We start from the raw sequence: 18,558 nt of genomic DNA on the forward strand, positions 1-18,558 counted from the left end.
TGGAACGACATGGGGGTAAGTGATTAATGACAAAATTTACATTTTGGGGTGGAGTATCCCTTTAAGCACTGTTTTCAGGGATTAAAAAAAGGCAAATGAAAAGCCGTGCACCTTGTGGTTGTTATATTATGTTGTAAGAAAATGAAAAAAAAAGTAAACTGTAAGTGTCAAAGTCCTGGTTGCTCCTAAGGATGGAGTCATTTTTACTGAAGCTTTGTTGCTGTGAAATGGACATTTTTGTGTAAGTGGCTACTGATGTCAAGCTAGTAATGGATTAAAAAATATATAAGTTTCCATAGCTTTAACAAAAAATAACAAAAGAAAACAGGAAAATGTAGGGGCAAATAAGAAGTGAAATTTCTTTCTTTCAGGGCGTTCTTTTGGTGTTTATTTTAAACGGGGTCACACTCTCAGCAAAAAACGTCCAAAACTCATCATCTCACTGTACCCTTACTAAAGGTATTAATATGCACATTTAAGATACTAATATGTAACATTTGGGCTAAATAATGTACAAAGATGTGTTTTAGCTTTTGTGTCTAATTAGAGTACCACCCCAATGACAGTTTTTCTACCTTTTTTTCTGAGAGTGTAGTGACATGCAACTTTCACAATGTAAAAAGAAAAAAAAATTACTGCATTTTGCTACTTGTGTTTCATTGCATACAGCCTTTTAAGGCTTTTGGCATAAACTGTTATGTTAAGGTGACTCTGCCATCTAGTGTTATGGCGATGAATTTTCAGCTACATAGATCTATTTGGTTCATTCATTCAATCAACTGTACTACCTGCCATTTATAATGCTGTTTTACACTCATTTGTACCTTGTAACAAATTTTAGTTGTCTGTCCAGTTTGTCTGGTCAGTATACTGAGTTTCAAATGCCTCATTTCACACACACACACACACACACACACACACACACACTACTGTGAAAAGTAGGTACATCCCATAGGCGTAATGGTTTTTATACTGTAAAAAATGTATATTCTATGGCCCTACACCTAACCCTAACCCTCACAGGAAACTTTGTGCATTTTTACTTTCTCAAAAAAACAAAACAATTCTGTATGATTTATAAGCGTTTTGAAAAATGGGGACATGGGTTATGTCCTCATAAGTCACCCTCTCCTTGTAATACCTGTGTCATACCCATGTCATTATATAGAGTTGTGTCCTGATATGTCACAAAAACAAGAGCACACACACACACACACACACACACAGATTTTCTTCATTTCTGGCTTTATAATCTTTGGATCTGAAAACCCTAGCTATGCGGGTGTCAGCATATCTCATAACAATGGCCTACAGTCAGTGCACAGACCCACGGTTTATGACTAAAAGGGAAAACAAGGTATACATGCTCAATGTAGTGTAAAATCCGCCATTCACTCTTACACAGAACCTCAGATGATCCTGTTCTTGTCTCATATCGCTGTGCATGTCTCTCATACATTGGTTACATAAAGTTTTCTAACAGGCAAAGTATTTTGGTACGGTTAATAATGACTGGTACTCTTACTATTAATATTTTGTGTGTTTGTTTATGCACATTTGTATATGTATTGTATTTTTTCAATATCTGAATGTAATTTACTGAAATCTAAATTCAAAGTGCTATCTTTTGGAGATTTCAAGGCATAGGCATGGATATCCAGTTTATTTTGAAATGGAGCTATTTTTTTGTTTCAAAGAGAACACTATTCTTCAGAGAATTGAGTGATATTTTGCCAAAAGATGTAAAAGTAGCATACGAGAATTGTCTATTTTCATGCCACTGCAGTCAAATAAAAATATAATATTGAATGTTTCACTAAGTCCTTTCTCTTTATCTGTGTAAATAAATATATATGCACATAAAAAATGTATCAGTATTGGCCTTTTCCTCCAGCATATGCCGAGTCTCGAGTGAGGGTGTAATCGGTACACGCACGTCTCCGCACCATTGATAAACATTTCCTTGACAAAAGTGGTCTTATTTCAGGTGGTGCTTGCGGCGCAAGAATCCGAATTTTCCATTGAGCTACCTTTAAATCTCAAAACGTTTTTACACTAAGGACGTTTCTCAAACGGAAGGCTGCATACGTCATCAAGTCTGATTTATTTCAGTTGACTGAGCATTACATTCGCAAGTCATAACCTTATTACAACAATTTACTCTTAACTAAGAAAAATGGTAAAATGTATAACTGTACGCAGCCTACAAATGCGACCTCCAGACATAGACAGTATGTCTATCAGACATCCTCCAGGGGATGCAGCCTTCTGTTTGAGAATCGGCCTAAAAGCGTTCTCGCGCACTTTTACTTTTTATTACGATTAATACTTAACATACGGATATAAATCAGCCCACGCTACCTTTTGTAATCACCAACTTCTAGGGTTGGCCAATCAATCCAGTGCGCTGTGAAAAGCAACAGCTACCACGTGAAAATAATGGCCCTTTGATGTTTCAGGGGCGGGTTGGGTAATATTTTATATGTAAATAAAGTCAGTCATTATATTTTATAACAGTTGGATTAATATCCAGCGAAGAGTTAACATATTATTCTTTTTATTTCGACCCATGGTAACTGACCAATCACAGACCATGTCCGGGCTGCTAAGCCCCGCCTAGTTTGAATCCACGGCTCTTTCTTAATTTCATTCTACCCACTCGTGGTCGCGCGGATCTGTCAGTAACCGGATACGGCGTGGGGGTCGGTTTGTAAATCGTTCATAAGTAGTTTTTTTGGGGGGGTGGTTCAGATTCTCTTGATAGGTCCAGCAATAACATTAACAGTTGTTATAAGTCTATTTGTCTTCGTTAGAATGTGCATTTTGTTATTATAAGCACTGCAATGATGGAAATTGTTTAATAACCCACAGCACGGTTTATTCACAGTAGCTCAAGCTTCTCCTGGTCTTACCGGGCGGATACAACTTGCGCAGTTTGTCGCTGGACATGGCAGGCGGGTTGAAAGCGGAATTCGTTCGTCTCATGCAATATTTGCAGGACCCCCAGCACGTCGCGCGATTCCAACGGCTGTGCGGGGTGCGCGGGACCGAACCGACTGACAGACTCCGTTACGGGGTGCCAAGCACTCGCCACGGGGATGTTCAGAACGGAGGCGGAGACGCCACCCGCCGTAGAACAACAGGAGCAGAGAGCGACAAGGAGAAACGCAATAACGGCGTGGCGAACGGGGCTGCGGGAGAAAACGTCAACGGGCAGGCGCAGGATAAAGACGGGGTCGAGGCTCAAAGATCCGCGGTAAAGCCGTCGCGCAGAAACTCTCTCACCGGAGACGTTGGGCAGGAGTTCATCATCGACAATAAGTTTCTTTACTACCTGTTCACGCTTGGTACCGAGCTTGGGAACGAGCTGTTCTACATCTCATTCTTCCCGTTCTTCATGTGGAACGTGGACGCGTATGTGAGCCGCCGGTTAGTCGTGGTGTGGGTGTGGGTCATGTATCTCGGCCAGTGCACGAAAGATGTGATCCGCTGGCCGAGACCTGCCTCGCCTCCTGTGGTCAAGGTGGAGATGTTTTACAACTCGGAGTACAGCATGCCTTCCACGCATGCCATGTCCGGTACCGCAATACCGTTGAGCCTGTTCCTGCTGACATACGGTCGATGGGAGGTATGAACATCACACCATTCAATGCATGCATTACATTTAGTAAATGATTGATGAGTGACATTCCACACAGCAAGCTTGTACAGTGTCCCCAGAAGTATTTTAATGCTTAAAGGATTAGTTCACTTTCAAATTAAAATTTCCTGATAATTTACTAACCCCCATGTCATCCAAGATGTCTGTCTTTCTTCAGTCAAAAAGAAATTAAGTTTTTTTTGTAGAAAACATTACAGGATTATTCTCCTTATAGTGGACTTCAATAGCTACCAAACGGTTGAAGGTCAAAATTACAGTTTCAGTGCAGCTTCAAAGGGCTCTACACAATACCAGACGAGGATTATCTAACAAGGGTCTTTATCTAGCAAAACAATCTGTCATTTTCACCAAATTTGTTTTAAAAGTATTACGCTTTATAAACAAATGCTCCTTGCACTGCTCTGCGTTGCACATCCACGGCTTCACGTAATACATAATCACATTGGAAAGGTGACATTTGACGTAGGCGGACGTACCAACTCATAGGCCTGTCACAATGACAACTTTTTGTTCTGCGATATATTGCCCCAGAAATAATTGCGATAATTGATATTATTGTCATTTTAAATACCATTTTATGCCACTGAATAATGTAACAACATAAAATGAAAGAAGGCCTACACAATGACAACAAACTTTTAATTTTTTAGAATATTTAGATCGTGGAAATTAAGTATCCAAATATTAGATGCCTTAAAAATCTTAAATAGTAAATAAACGTCTTTTTTTTTAACAAAAAGTGCAAAGTAACGAGTAGAAAAAAAGAATAATGCACAACGAACTTGTATGGAGATTTTTACATCTTCAGATTTTTCCTGGACCATCTTTTCTCTGTAAATTAAGGATGCACACTAAGGTTGAAAAACACAATCACTACTTAGCAGTCAGATGTCTGTTTGCACAAAGACACAGATCCCTAAACAAGAACAAATCGGCAGATACATTTTTTTTTTGTAGAGGCATGTTTTAAATTGGAACAAGCTCCTCACGACTACACCATGTTATGTACGAGAAGCTGCAAATGAAACAGGCGCCAGTGTAATGTACAAAACATGGTGACTAAAAATTTCAAGTAAATATAATGGGCGATTATATTGTGTCACCAAAAATCATTGAGGTCATGTGCATTACATATATTGCGCGATAAGTTGATATATTGATTATTGCGACAGGCCTACCGTCTCAGTGTTTACAAGTTGAATTTGCAAAGACAAAGTCAAACGCAGTTTACAAAAAACTTTAATATTTGTCATTGAACATACAACAAAGTTGGTACTTCCGCCTATGTCACACGTCACCTTTTCAACGTAATTGCGTATAATGTGAAATCGTGGATGCACAGTGAAAGGTGAGCATTTCTGTTTATAAAGCATATACATTTTTTTCATGACCCTTATTCCTCATCTGGTATCGTGTAGAGCCCTTTGAAGCAACACTGAAACTGTAATTTCCGACTTGTAACTCAACTTATATATCATAGTATATATTAGGGCTGGGACGATAAATCGATGCAGAATCGATTTGTGGATCGATTCTTAGATTTTCAGAATGCATCGCAATTCCTCTGGAATCGATTCTGATGTTAGATTTTAACAGCAGATGCCGCTCTAATCTACTATTTATCCGCACACTCAAAAGCTCATGAAGAAGAGTGCTAAAGAGCGGTTGTGTGTTCGGCTGAGTCATGTAATTTCACTGTGAACACCTTTGTAATTTGCTTCAACCTTTTCGAATTTTATGAATGTTTATTTTAGGTTCAAGTTTCTGTAAGGATTTGGAAACAAGCACAGTACAGGTGTTTCTAAAGCATGCAGTGCCATCTGCTGTTCAAAACTAAGCTCAGAATCGATTCAAGAAAGAATCGCGATGCATTCGGAAAATCTCAGAATCCATGCTGAATCATTTCTCGATTCGCGATGCATCGATTTATTTTCCCAGCCCTAGTATATATAATCTGGTTGTACAGACAAGTTTCAGTCCCTTGCCTCTAGCAACGGCCTGGTCCCAAATTGAACACTTCATGTGCACTTGCGGTCTTACAGACTTAAAATGGCCCCCGCGTGTGCGTGTCCATTAAGTCCACGAGACTGTAGGGTGTTCCATTCATCAATTTAGCGCACTTCGGCTGAGCCCACAGCAGGGTGAGCTCTGCAGCAGACTTCTACCCAACAGTCAAAGTGGCATCATTAGGTCATGGAAGTGCGGACACAGAGGAAGACCGTAAGGGTTTAGCCATTTGGGACTTGGCCAACCTGTCACATGAAAAATAACCGCAATTAGCCAATGACCAGTCAATTCCCGATGGGCAAAATGAAGTCCCACCCTACTTTTTAGAAATATGTTACATTAATGAAGAAAAGTTTCACTTCATGTCGACTTTAAGTGTCTATATACTTTTTTGTAGAAGAACATTTCTATTTTAAAATAAGATGAACATACTGCACCAAATTAGAATACTTCTTCATAGAATGAAAGCCTGTTTTCACATCATAGTAAAAAAATTAATTAAAAAAAAGGAAATAGTGAGAAAAATATATATATAAAAAAAAGTTTTGAGAAATAAGGTAACAGATACTTTATTTTTTATTCTGAAACAGAAACATGCTTTCATATCATCCAGACACCTTCAGGCATTTTTCCATTCTAATTAAGGCATTTTTAGGTCTACTTATTGCTCTTTTTATAATTAAGCAGCACCATCCTCACCAGTTTAAGAGGTTTTCTATATTTTTGTATATATTTTCATATGTATATGTTAACTGGTATGCACAGGCACCTATTTAGGTGGATTTTTAAGGTCTATAGGCTCTGTAATCCTTTCATCTGTTTAAATCCTTTACTGTGTGGGTGTTAAAATATTTCAAAACAATGGCCTATATTCTGTGCACTTTCTGAGTTCATGAATTAAATTCAGAGATTTTCATCCTGAGTTTAATCCTGCATAATCTTCTTTATCCCCATTTAAAGGCCACTTTTAACCCTGTGCTAAGATATGTATTCACACTTGTACATCAGTCAGCATAACCAGCCTTGGTTTATAAATTAACCCTAAATTGGAGGCTGCAAAGGCATACCATGTAAATTCCCATCCCAGGGAATTGAATGAACAATGTGAAAGGTAGAACAAGAAAGTCTTGGGTGTACACATAGGTGTTACAAATGTATCATTCTCTGTTATGCATCAAAGGTTAGAGGATTTATTGCCACTGGGGAGTTCAGTAAGTATTAAAGAGTAGTATGAATTCATATGCAGCTTATCATGAGCAGATAACACCTAGATTACATAGTAATATAATATGTGCCATTTGTTCCTCATTGCTATTTACTTTGGAGTTAGAAATGTTTACTTTTACCATCTACCGATTTTACAATGTCAAATCAGGAGGTTAGTGTCATATTGTGATATAACCGTATGATCCTATGTTAGTGCACTGGCCCTTTAATGAGATGGTTTTTAAGAAATGTGGCTGACCAATACAGAATGACCTTTAGAATACACACATAACATTGATTAGTTTGACCCTTGAAAATGCCCCACACGTGTGTAACCTTTACGCATTGATTATGTAACTCACAGCAGATAGAACATGGCTGCATAGGGGTAGGGGAAAAACTCAATACAGTATAGTATCGTGATATTTTCTGCGGCAATACTGTATCGATATATGGACACCAAGTAATGATCTTTTAGTATACTATTTGAAGAAATAAAAAAACAAATTTCTTGATCAATAAAATAAATCATCATTAGATGGGTTGTGTTGAGTTTTTTTCTGGTGAGATCAACTGGGTAACCTTCAGCATGCAGAAAGTTAGTAAAATAAAGATGATGGCATTGTGGAAAGTTATCAGGAAACTCACGTCTGTATTTAAATTGGATGTATGGACTTCGCATTTTTTCTTAAACAAGGAGGGGATGTAAGTAGGGATGCACTGAGTTTTCGGCATCTGAAAATGATTAAAGATAAAAAAACGGCTGAAAGTGTGAGCAAAAAAGATAGGCTACATATAGTAATAATAATAACATATATGTTGTTATTAATAGTTAACTAAAGTGTTTAACTAAGGTTAACTAATGAACCTTATCGTAAAGTGTTACCAATATTAATATAAAATCTGTCTAGTTTTATTGTTACTTTCAGTAAAAGTGTTACTTTATTGGCTCGTGTTTTTTTTTTAATTCAGTATAATTAAAATTGAGTTAAATTGAAAAAGTCTTACAAAATAACTTAATATTATTTAATAAAATAATAAATAATCTTGCAAAGCTTTTCAAATTTTCAGCCAAGTGAATATCGCATTATATTTAAAGTTGAAATAATATTGAATCGTAACACAAGTACCATGATAAGGCCATCCTTAAAAATATTCTTGTTTGCCGTAACCCGACCGACCCTGTCAATTTAGCACCGACTCAATTTTTTTTTTTTTTTTTTTTTGCTTTTAGTCAGACCGACTTGCTGATTGTAAATTTGCGTCAAGACCGACCAATTTTTTCTCTCTCTTCAAATAACTAATACAAATGCAATAAAATACTATTAATTATATTTAAGTAAGTATTGTAAATATATAAATTGCCTTGGCCTACATACAAATGAAGGCTATCTTCTTTAATAAAAAAAAAAACCTGTGACGTCATCTCTGTTTACACGGATGTCACACTGTGGCCTGTGCGTTCGCTTCGTCTCGTAGGCTGTGTCCAAATTCAGGGTCTGCATCCTCCTTAGGATCCTTCCTACCCGGTTGAAGGAGGAGGGGTCCTCCGACGACCGCGAAACCTGGAAGTCGGTGTTTGTGAATTTGGACAGCCTACCCTTCTTTCAGTTCCCTCCATTACCCGTTGCTCATATCCTGTCGCCTAGCAACCGTGACAGCGCTAAGCAAGAAGTGGTTAAATGGACAAACAAAGTTATTCTCCTCATTTTAAATCTTTTTGAAGAAATAAAGCAATTAAATAAATCAAATACTTTCTTTGCTCGTTGTCGGAGAGTTTTTTTTATATCAGACTACAAGACAGTCATATCCAGGTAAGCCATTATAGCCTATTTTCATTTATGTTTTAAAACAAAATGCCTAACTAGACAACCACTGAAAAAAATATATTTTTCTGAAAAGCCAGTTTTTAAAAAACGTACTCCTCTCCCACTCCGCTACCGCTCGCTTCGTCCGCCATTACGCTCTGCCGAAAAGAATTATGGGATAGGTAGGACGGGAAAGGATCCACCACACCCATCCTTCCAATTCGGGGAAAAGGAGGACGTATTTGTGGGCCGCATTTGAAGGATCCTACGAATTTGGACAGCCTTCGTCGCGGCGCTGTGACGTAACATCCTTCAAATGAGTACTCCGAAGGATGCAGACCCTGAACCCGTAGCACGGCCCAGGAGACGTATTTTCTCCAGCGGGGAACACCTGTCAGAAACTCTGGAAGTCCTGATCCTCAGGATAGTGCCTTCTCACTACCCAGAAAAGCCCGTCAGCGCCTCCTTAAACATGGAGTTAACCTGCTTTAATTTAGCTGGGCTTTTTAAAAAGATTTCAATTTGTCTTTGATCTCTTTTTTTCATAGATATTCACCATATTTATACTATATATGTCTCTCTTGTACTGCTCAGAATGTAATCCATGCTTTTGTTTATATAATAGGCTGCTGTTTGTTAATTTTGTAATTAAAAGTAGAGGCTGAAAATTTAAATGTACTGTCATCCCAAGTAATACTAAAATATAGAGGAAGTGTCTCCATCACGAGAGACGGGTTCTGCTGTAGTCCTTCGCTGTTTAAATGGAATAGTGAACTGAGCCTTTAACATTTGCTTAGACCATTCAGTGTTACTGTTAAAATTATTCTCCTTTTTTAACTGGAACAAAACTGTGCTTGAGTGTTAATAAATGTCTTTTATTAAACCTGAAAAAAAAAAAAAAAAAGGATGCAGACCCTGAATTTGGACACAGCCGTACTCTCACTCACTCACTCACTGTCAGAGTCAACGGTTCGCGCTTGGTAATGATGGCTGCGGCTGCAGTAAACTAAATGTTCGCGGTCACTGTTCAAAGTCATAAGGGTTCGGGCACCATAATACATCTAAAAAAATTCATTAAAACAGCTCGACGTCGCTTTAACCTGGCACAAAGTTCTGGAAAAACTGTGCCCAGATCTTTTCCCATCCCTTCTCCTCTCTAGTCTAAAACCGTGACCGTGTCGACTGTCACTTTATGTTCGAAAATCTATTGCACGAATCAAGCACGAATCAACCAACACAAGTTTCGAAAACGAAAATAAGAATATGATTTTAACGACCTTCTCTCGGAGCGCATCCAGGTTTTTTTTTTTTTTTTTTGGAACACGCATCACGCAGCAACTGCAGCTTCGGACAAACACGCATAACAGCAAATAATACTTCTGCACTATGTTTCTCTTTTTACAACAGAAATGTGAATTCAGCCGGTATTCAGTCTCATACAGTTTCGGGCTTGAATCGCCTATGGCTGTCAAAATAGCTGAAAAACTAAATTCAATTTTTTTACTTAAATATGATCAAAATTCGAATTGTATTCGAATTTTAAATGCATAATTTCAGTTAGGGTGAAGAAAAGCTTTTTGCTTCTCTTCTGAGGCTCAAGATAGCGCATCGAGCAAAATATTACTGCATGTTTAGCTATTCAAAGCATTAGAATACATGACTGTGAAAAAAACATAATATTTAAAATGATGTTTATGAACCAAAGAACTATAAACAAAACAGCATCATGTATGCATGCATTGTTAAATAAACAAAAAGGGCGGAAAACCAGTCACACAGGATAAATTTTTTCATTTAAAAACATGAGATGCGCGAAATATGCGTTCTGTGTGAACTGCTTGGTTTCAGTTTTGATGTAAACAAGATCTTCTCCACATTGATTTTTTTTTTAAGTGGCTTCAACTGGATAGGCTAACATAACCTTATAATGCAATGACACATATATTGTCATCGCATCTCGTGCGCGTACACGAGGTGAAAGATGAGAAAGCAGATCCTGCGTGTCGAGCTCGTCCGCCTTTGAAAGTTGTGTGACACAGCTGTGCGCGCGGCGAGATGGAATTGAACACGTAACGGGCTCATAAGGCATTTTTATTTTAAATTCGACGAATATTCGAAAAAATATTTTTTTTGATAGCCTAAGAAAATCGCCTATGCGATTTTTTTGTTGAAGCCTGCAGTAAATGTAAATGTTGAAGCCTGCAGTAAATGTTTTGCATTATGGCAGTCTCTGCTTATTGTTTTTCGAAAATGTTGCACTCCTGTTTGTCATTTTGCACGTAACTTCACGCCAATAAATCATCAGAAATATTGGTCTTTACCAATATATTGAATATTTACATTCCTCCTGCCTGTTGTCCGTGGATTTACCTATATTTGGTGTTATTTGCCGTATAAAACTTTAGACATGCAAAATCGATTTTACAATCTATTCAATGAACACTCGTCACTCAAATCAAACAGGATTTTTTTCACAAAAGTGACAACCCAAGAGAGCAAAGTAAACGTTCTCTCATTTGTAGGTTGCATTGATACGTAGCATTGGATGCAAGTAAAACAGTACCTAATTTTTTTTCTCAGCTGAAATTCATGCAATAAACATGTTTTTGACAAAGATTTCAATTTGTTTGTGGTCTATATAGCCTGCATCAAAATGAGGTTTGCAATGATGCGCCCGAAGGCACGGGTTGAAGACCCAGTCAGTGACGTCACGATATGCTAATTTGTTTAAATTCATACCGACGTCATCACCATCACAAAAATATACTTTTTTTTTTACATTGAAACTTGAAAAAAAAAAATATAGACCGACCTACCGACCCTTTTTTTTTTTTTAAAAATTACTGTTACTGCAAACCAAAATATTTTTAAGGATGGCCTAATATTGTATCGTTAGGCCTCTGGTGATTCCCACCCCTAATTCTCATATAATAATCACAAACTGTATTTGGGAGGATTGAATTAGACTGATAACAGGAACGTGATTTGGGAATTTTTGGGAGTGAGACTTATAATAAACTAAACTGATGCCTCATGGTGTTTATACATTACAGATTCAGAATGTGTCATAATCATTCTGTGATATATTGCAACACTTTGTATAAGGAAAAGACTGAAATGAAGCCTTTAACATCTTTAAGTCACCAATTCACTTTTATTGCATGGAAAAGAGCAGCTGCTTTGACATACTGCTATCAATTACTTCAGCAAATCACAAATTTTCATTCTTGGGTAGATGTTCTCTGGTCATGCAGAGAGGCTTTGAGGGGAATCAAGCCATTGCTGTGGGTTTTAGAGATTAGTGGCTTTAAGCATTCAAGGGAGCGTTGTTTAGTTTAGTCTTATCTGAGAGTGCTGAGATTGATTTTGGCCCACTCAGTCATGTCATTGCTGTCAGTCATCAGCAGACCTCCTGCTGGTTTGCTGATAAGTACGCTTTCTCACCCCCTCGTCTTATCTCTTTCACTTTAGCTATGCTTCATGTCTGCAGTCTGTCTCCTCTTTCACTCTGCTTTTTGACACTTTTTTTTTCTTTTAGGGAAAAAAAGAAGTTTTCTGTGTTTTCAGGTGTCAGGTTATTTAAACACCTATTTACACAAAAATATTAAATATGATCATGTCTTCGTGTTTTTTTACCCTAATAAAAGTTATAGGAGTATTAAATAGTTAATAAAGAAACTTGATTTTAATGCTCATTATACTGTATTAGCGTTAGCCGCGCTTATGCTAACGATTAACTACTCTAATAACAGCGTTTTTGTTATTCAGAAATACAGAGATATAAAAACACCCGCACTGGGTTTCGACTTTGACACGTGCAGTGCTCATTTTTACTCAAAGCCTTTTGGAAAATCTATTTGTGGCGATCAGTTTTGATATTGTAAAACTGATAAATCAATTTATGAGAATAACTAGGTGTCTGTCTTTAAAGTGTTATGTTAGTTTGGTGTGTTTCCTCCTCCTGAGGTCGCCTTGTCTCAGTGCTTTTATGAAGAGAGCGCAAATGAATGAAATGGACACTAAATGGAAGAAATTATTTTTAAACATTGTATACTAATACAAGACAACAATTAATTATAGTGATGCACCGAAATGAAAATTCTTGGCCGAAACCGAAAACCGAAAAAGAGAAAACAAAGGCCGAAAACCGAAACCGAAACACCGAAAGAAATTATGCCAATTATTCCATTGCATTTATTGCTATGATGTACTAACTTTACTAAAATTAAGACATTGCAATTGCATAAATTAATATTAAAGTTTCAAAGATAATTACAATTACATAAATGATAAAAAACATAAAAATACATAATTACAAATTATGCAATATTTATTAAGCACATTGCAACAATGCACAGTATAAAATAAAATTCAAACTAAAAATGTATCCCACTCATGTGAATATTAAATAATAATGTACAGGCCTACTGGCCTGCAGAAAGGTTTTAAAATGAACTGTTCTCTCATAAAAACAAAGTGCATTTAGGTCAAGTGCATTTGAAATTGTTCTCTGTAGGACTAGAAAGTGCATTACTTCTCCAGTAGGCAAGACTGTTATCACTTCTGGGGATGGGGACTTCAGACAGATAACCATCTAGCTGTTGAGCAGTTGAGCTTGTCATCTGCCTGACATTTGAGAAATATTTGAGAGAGTGTATTTAAATAGGGGCAGGGCATAAATAATTTGTTTTATCAAATTAAAGCAGAAATCTAGCAGAAAATCTAGCAGAAATATGGCTACAATCTGATATTATGTATGTATATGTATATATATACGTGTGTGTGTGTGTGTGTATATATATATATATATATATATATATATATATATATATATATATATATATATATATATATATATATAGGCTACTGTAAATAAAATGTCACATATATAGTAGCCTAAGAACTAGAACAATAGCCAATGTATTATTATTTGAGGCACTTTCTTGCAGAATTTCACTGAAAATATCAGACAACGAGGGTGAATGCCAAGAGACGAGTCTTTTTTCCGCGCTCTGATCTGTCTCCTGCGCTTGGCGCTTCTCCGTCTCCACGCGGGTTCTCCGCATCCAGCGCGGCCTGTATCATTTCTCGTGCGCGCTGCCTTATTTCCGCATCCAAGTAATGATCTTTATAACGCGGATCAAGCACATTCGCGATGAAGTGCAGAGGATCCGAAAAGATCTCAGTGAGACGTGTGCTAACAGACTCTATAAGACTGTACCTTTCTTTGTTCTCACTTCGTGGTCCGTCTCAATCTCTTTGTTAGGAGACGCTTTAGTGCTGCGAATAAAGGAATAAGAAGAGAGAGAATGTTCTCACTGGTGTGAAGTGAATGTCGCGGGGAGCTCGTGGTCTGCGCTATGCAGGTGCACGTTCAGGTCGCGGTTTCTGTTTGCGTCATCATCACAACAATTCGGCCGTGTTGTTTCGGTGATAAAAGTCTTTCGGCCAAAAACCGAAAATGCTCTTTTGGGCCATTTTCGGCCGAAAATCTTCGGTGGCCGAATATTCGGTGCATCCCTAATTAATTAATTAAAAATACTTAACACTGAACATTTTTAACATTCTAGCAGACATTTTACCAACAAAGCACAATTTAACTTAAAATTAATAAGTAAAATCTTATTTTGTAGCTATGTTTGAGACCCCCTTCTTGAATCAAAATAAATGCAGCCTTGCTGAGCAGAAGGAAATTCTTTCAGAACATTAGAAAATATTGTAGATCCCAATTTGAACACTATGTGTGAATGTTATAATAAATGTATTAATAGAGCTGTTGTATTTACAACAATTATTATTGTCTTTTTAATTTTATTTAACAGAACAACAGTAAAATTACAATACTAATATTTATGAATGTTGATGGAGCTTTTATTTTGATGGAAAACCAAAGGAAGTCCTCAGTGCTTCTTTTTGTTGATAGCAGCAAATTTATTAATTATTCTTATTATCACACTGTCACATACATTGTAAAAAATCGTAAAAATGTTACTGAGCAATGTCTTGTTGCGTTTTTAATTATCATACAGTAACCAGCAACAACCCCCCCCCCCCCCCCCCCCCCCCTTCCTCTTCTCATTGGAGACATGAGATGCAGTTAGGGCTGGGACAACGCGTCGAGGTCATCGATGACGTCGACGCAAAAAATACGTCGACGCAAAATAAGCACATCGATTCGTCGACCTGTTTTTATTTCTCTAAAAAACGTTTGCAAAACGTTTACCTTATGTGCGCTGAATATACGCGATGGCCGGATCAACATTCTGTCCAACGTTATATAACCAATCCAGGGGTTTTTCTGCATTTATCTTTTTTTTTGGCGGCTGTTAAAGCCTTATTTGATCGTTGAGTGATGTAGAATAGGATGTCTGCTGCGCCTGACAGGGCGCGTACAAGAGAGAGCCCCGGCTGTGCGCGCGCACTCACAGTCTTCAAACAACACGAGCGCTTCTTGCTCTCTCTCTCCCTCGTGCATATATTAATCAAAATCATTAAACACGATAGAAAAAGGGCGAAACACCCAAGTTTCACGCGCACTCGCGCACTCACAGTCTTCAAACTACACGAGCGCTGTCTCTCTCTCTCCCTCCCTCCCTCGTGCATATGAACCAAAATCATTATACACGATAGAAAAAGGGCGGAACGCCAAAGTTTCACGTGGAGCATTCGGAGATTTTTTTTTTCTCCATGACAGGCTGCTGGCTCCCATTGTTAATTTTTATTTTTTATTTTTTGGAAAAGCACTCTGTATTAGCTTAAAGCCCTCAAGGTTACATTGGTTACTGTATTCTTTCAATTGCTCTAAACAAGTATTTTGGGTGAACTTTATTGAATGCTAGACATCAAGTTGTTGTTATTTTCATCTGAAAGAAGAACTTTTTTCAGTAAGCTAGGCCCTATGTGTTCAGTAAGCTTGTTTCAGTAAGCTATGTGTTTTCAAGGCTTCAAGGTTTTATTGAATGCTATCTCTATACAAGTGCAAAGTAATGCATTCTTAGTCAGTCTTTTATTTTGTCATTTTAAGAGCAATAAACATATATTGCAATGTTAAGGAAATCATGTTTTTTTCATTCAGATATGTAAATCAACATGTATAAATTGTTAGTAGTCAATTAATGGGGAGATAATCGAAATCGAATCGGCCTGGAAAAATTTATAGTTAGATTAATCGATGCATCGAAAAAATAATCGCTAGATTAATCGTTTAAAAAATAATCGTTTATCCCAGCCCTAGATGCAGTATTAAACAGTCTCTCGCTGTCAGTGCTTGTAATGATTTTTGCGTCTTTCTCTGACAGTTTTAAATGCTTCTTCTGCATGCATGCCTCTATTTGATCGTGTCATGTTATTGTTCGGTACAATTTATTTGGTCTTTTTGGCAAATGATTTCGGCTGCTGAACATTCGGTGCATCCCTAGTAAATACGTAATTGCGTCGCTATATCATTGATATCGCAATATGACACTTTTTTTTATCATGTAAAAATGTATTCGTAGACTGTATATGGCAAACTATATATATATATATATATATATATATATATATATATATATATATCTATATATTAGGGGTGTAACGGTTCACAAAATTCACGGTTCGGTTCGATAAGATACACTGGTGTCAGTTTATTTATTAAAACTAACAAAGTATGTTTTTTTTTTTTTACATTGAACAATGATGGAGCTATTCTTTACCCATCTTCTATAGTGTTTTCTTAGCAGCATACTGTATAAAACAAAAACAGCTCCTTATAAAAAAATTAAAATGTTATATTATTGTAGTAGTTATGAACAAATACAAAGATGTAACTTTTTATATGGAACTCTATAACTCTTTACATTGAGTGTGTTTTTACTCAATTGGTCCTCTATTGGGCTTCTGTTTTTTGGAACAAAGCAGGAATTACGGTCTGTCTGAAATGGGCTCGTGAAGGAATATTGTAACTGGGCTCAATTACATTAAGCATGTTCTTAAAACCTACGTTTTCCACTACAGTAAAGGCGCTCGCTCACTCAGTACGCACTGAAGGCTCGTTGCAAAATGGCTAATACAGGGAATCCAAAGTGCACCCAAACACCAGACCTGTTGGTTATTGGAGGATCTTCTATTTCTGGTCTGTTAAACGCATTTGCCATTTTGCAACGAGCCTTCAGCGTGTATTACTGAGTGAGCGAGCGCCTGACTGAGTAGCCTAACATAAACATATAAGTTGGTGTTTTTTTCTTCTTCGGGGGTGTCAGGGGCATTGCCTGTTACGTCGTTTGGGTTATTGGGCTACCTTGTTGAACGCATATCATTATATTTCACAATTTTTTTTTTATTTTCCAAATATAATTAATTAGTCCAACAACCGTTCGGTCCATAATGCGTACCGCGTACCGAACCGAAAGCCTCGTACCGAACGGTTCAATACGAATACGCGTATCGTTACACCCCTAATATATATATATATTGAATGCCATGCCAATCTGTTTAATTCTCAAGCAATATGCAAACATACAGGTGCATCTCTAAATTTTAATATCATGAATCCAGGATATCTAGAATATCGTTATTTATTTATTTTTTGTTTATTTTTCAAAAAGTAAATGTAAAGTAAATATTTAAAAAAAAATTTGTTTTAATTGTAATGAATAAAGCTTACAGCTCATGACATTAAAAAAACAAGTATCTCAAAATATTAGAATATTTCCTAATATCAATCAAAAAAAAAGGATTGCAAAACAGAAAAGTTCAAGTTCTTTAAAATATGTTCATTTATGCACTCAGTACTTGGTCAGGGCTCCTTTAGCACAAAGGTTTGGCATGGATGCGATCAGCCTGTGGCACTGCTGAGGCACTATTGAAGCCCAGGTTTATTTAATAGCAGCCTTCAGCTTGTCTGTATTTTTGGATTGACTGTTTCTCATCTTTCTCTTGAAAATATCCCATAGATTCCATATGGGGTTCAGGTCAGGCATGTTGGCTGGCCACTCAAGCACAGTAATATCATGGTCAGCCAACCACTTGGAAGTGGTTTTGGCACTGTGGGCAGGTGCTAAAGTCCTGCTGGAAAAGGAAATCAGCATCTCTTGCTTGTCAGCAGATGGAAGCATAGTGCTCCAAAATCTCCTGGTAGATGGCTGCATTGACTTTGGACTTGATAAAACACAGTGGACTAACACCAGCAGACGTCACGGCACCCCAAATCATCACTGACTTCAGAAACTTTACACTGGACTTCAATCAGCTCGGAATCTGTGCCTCTCCAGTCTTCCTCCAGATTCCGATTTCAAATTGAAATGCTAAATTTATTTTTATCTGGAAAGAGGACTTTGGACCACTGAGCAGCAGTCCAGTTATTTTTCTTCTTAGCCCAGATAAGATGCTTCTGACATTGTTTCTGTTTCAGAAGTGGCTTGGTAGTCCTTTTCTTAAAGACGTCTGAACGTGGTGACTCCAGCTTCAGTCCACTCCTTATGAAGCTCTCCCAAGTGTTTGAATCCACTTTGCTTGACAATATTCTCAAGCTTCCAGTCAGCTCATGCTCAAGTCAACTTTGCATATAATATGCTTTAATACTATCAGAAATTACCTTCTGTGACTTACCCTCTTTGTGGAGGGTGTCAAAGATTGTCTTCTGGACCATTGCCAAGTCAGCAGTCTTCTCCATTATTGTGGTTTCAAAGAACAAGAGATACCTGTAATTATTATTCTAGGGTTGTTCATTTAATGACACTCGAATGTAAATATTCAAATTTTTTGAGATACTGGATTTTAGACTTTCACAAGCTGTAAGCTCTAATCATCAAAATAAAATAAAATAAAAAAACCTTTTGAAATGTTTTACTTTACATGTAATTAATCTAGAATATATGAAAGTTTCACCTTTTGAAT

The 18,558-nt window shown here is 37.2% G+C and overlaps 1 protein-coding gene across 1 annotated transcript in view; it reads left to right on the forward strand.

The window, feature by feature from the left end:
* Nucleotides 1-2,650: 2,650 nt before the first annotated feature.
* sgpp1b (sphingosine-1-phosphate phosphatase 1b) overlaps nt 2,651-18,558 on the forward strand; it is a 28,753-nt gene continuing 12,845 nt past the window's right edge. The window contains exon 1 of the mRNA XM_059565868.1: nt 2,651-3,628. Within this exon, the coding sequence (XP_059421851.1) occupies nt 2,948-3,628 (681 nt within the window). The 5' untranslated portion in view covers nt 2,651-2,947. The remainder of the gene's footprint in view (nt 3,629-18,558) is intronic.

Source organism: Carassius carassius, chromosome 14 (assembly GCF_963082965.1).
Source record: "Carassius carassius chromosome 14, fCarCar2.1, whole genome shotgun sequence".
In the NCBI taxonomy this organism is placed as follows: domain Eukaryota; kingdom Metazoa; phylum Chordata; class Actinopteri; order Cypriniformes; family Cyprinidae; genus Carassius; species Carassius carassius.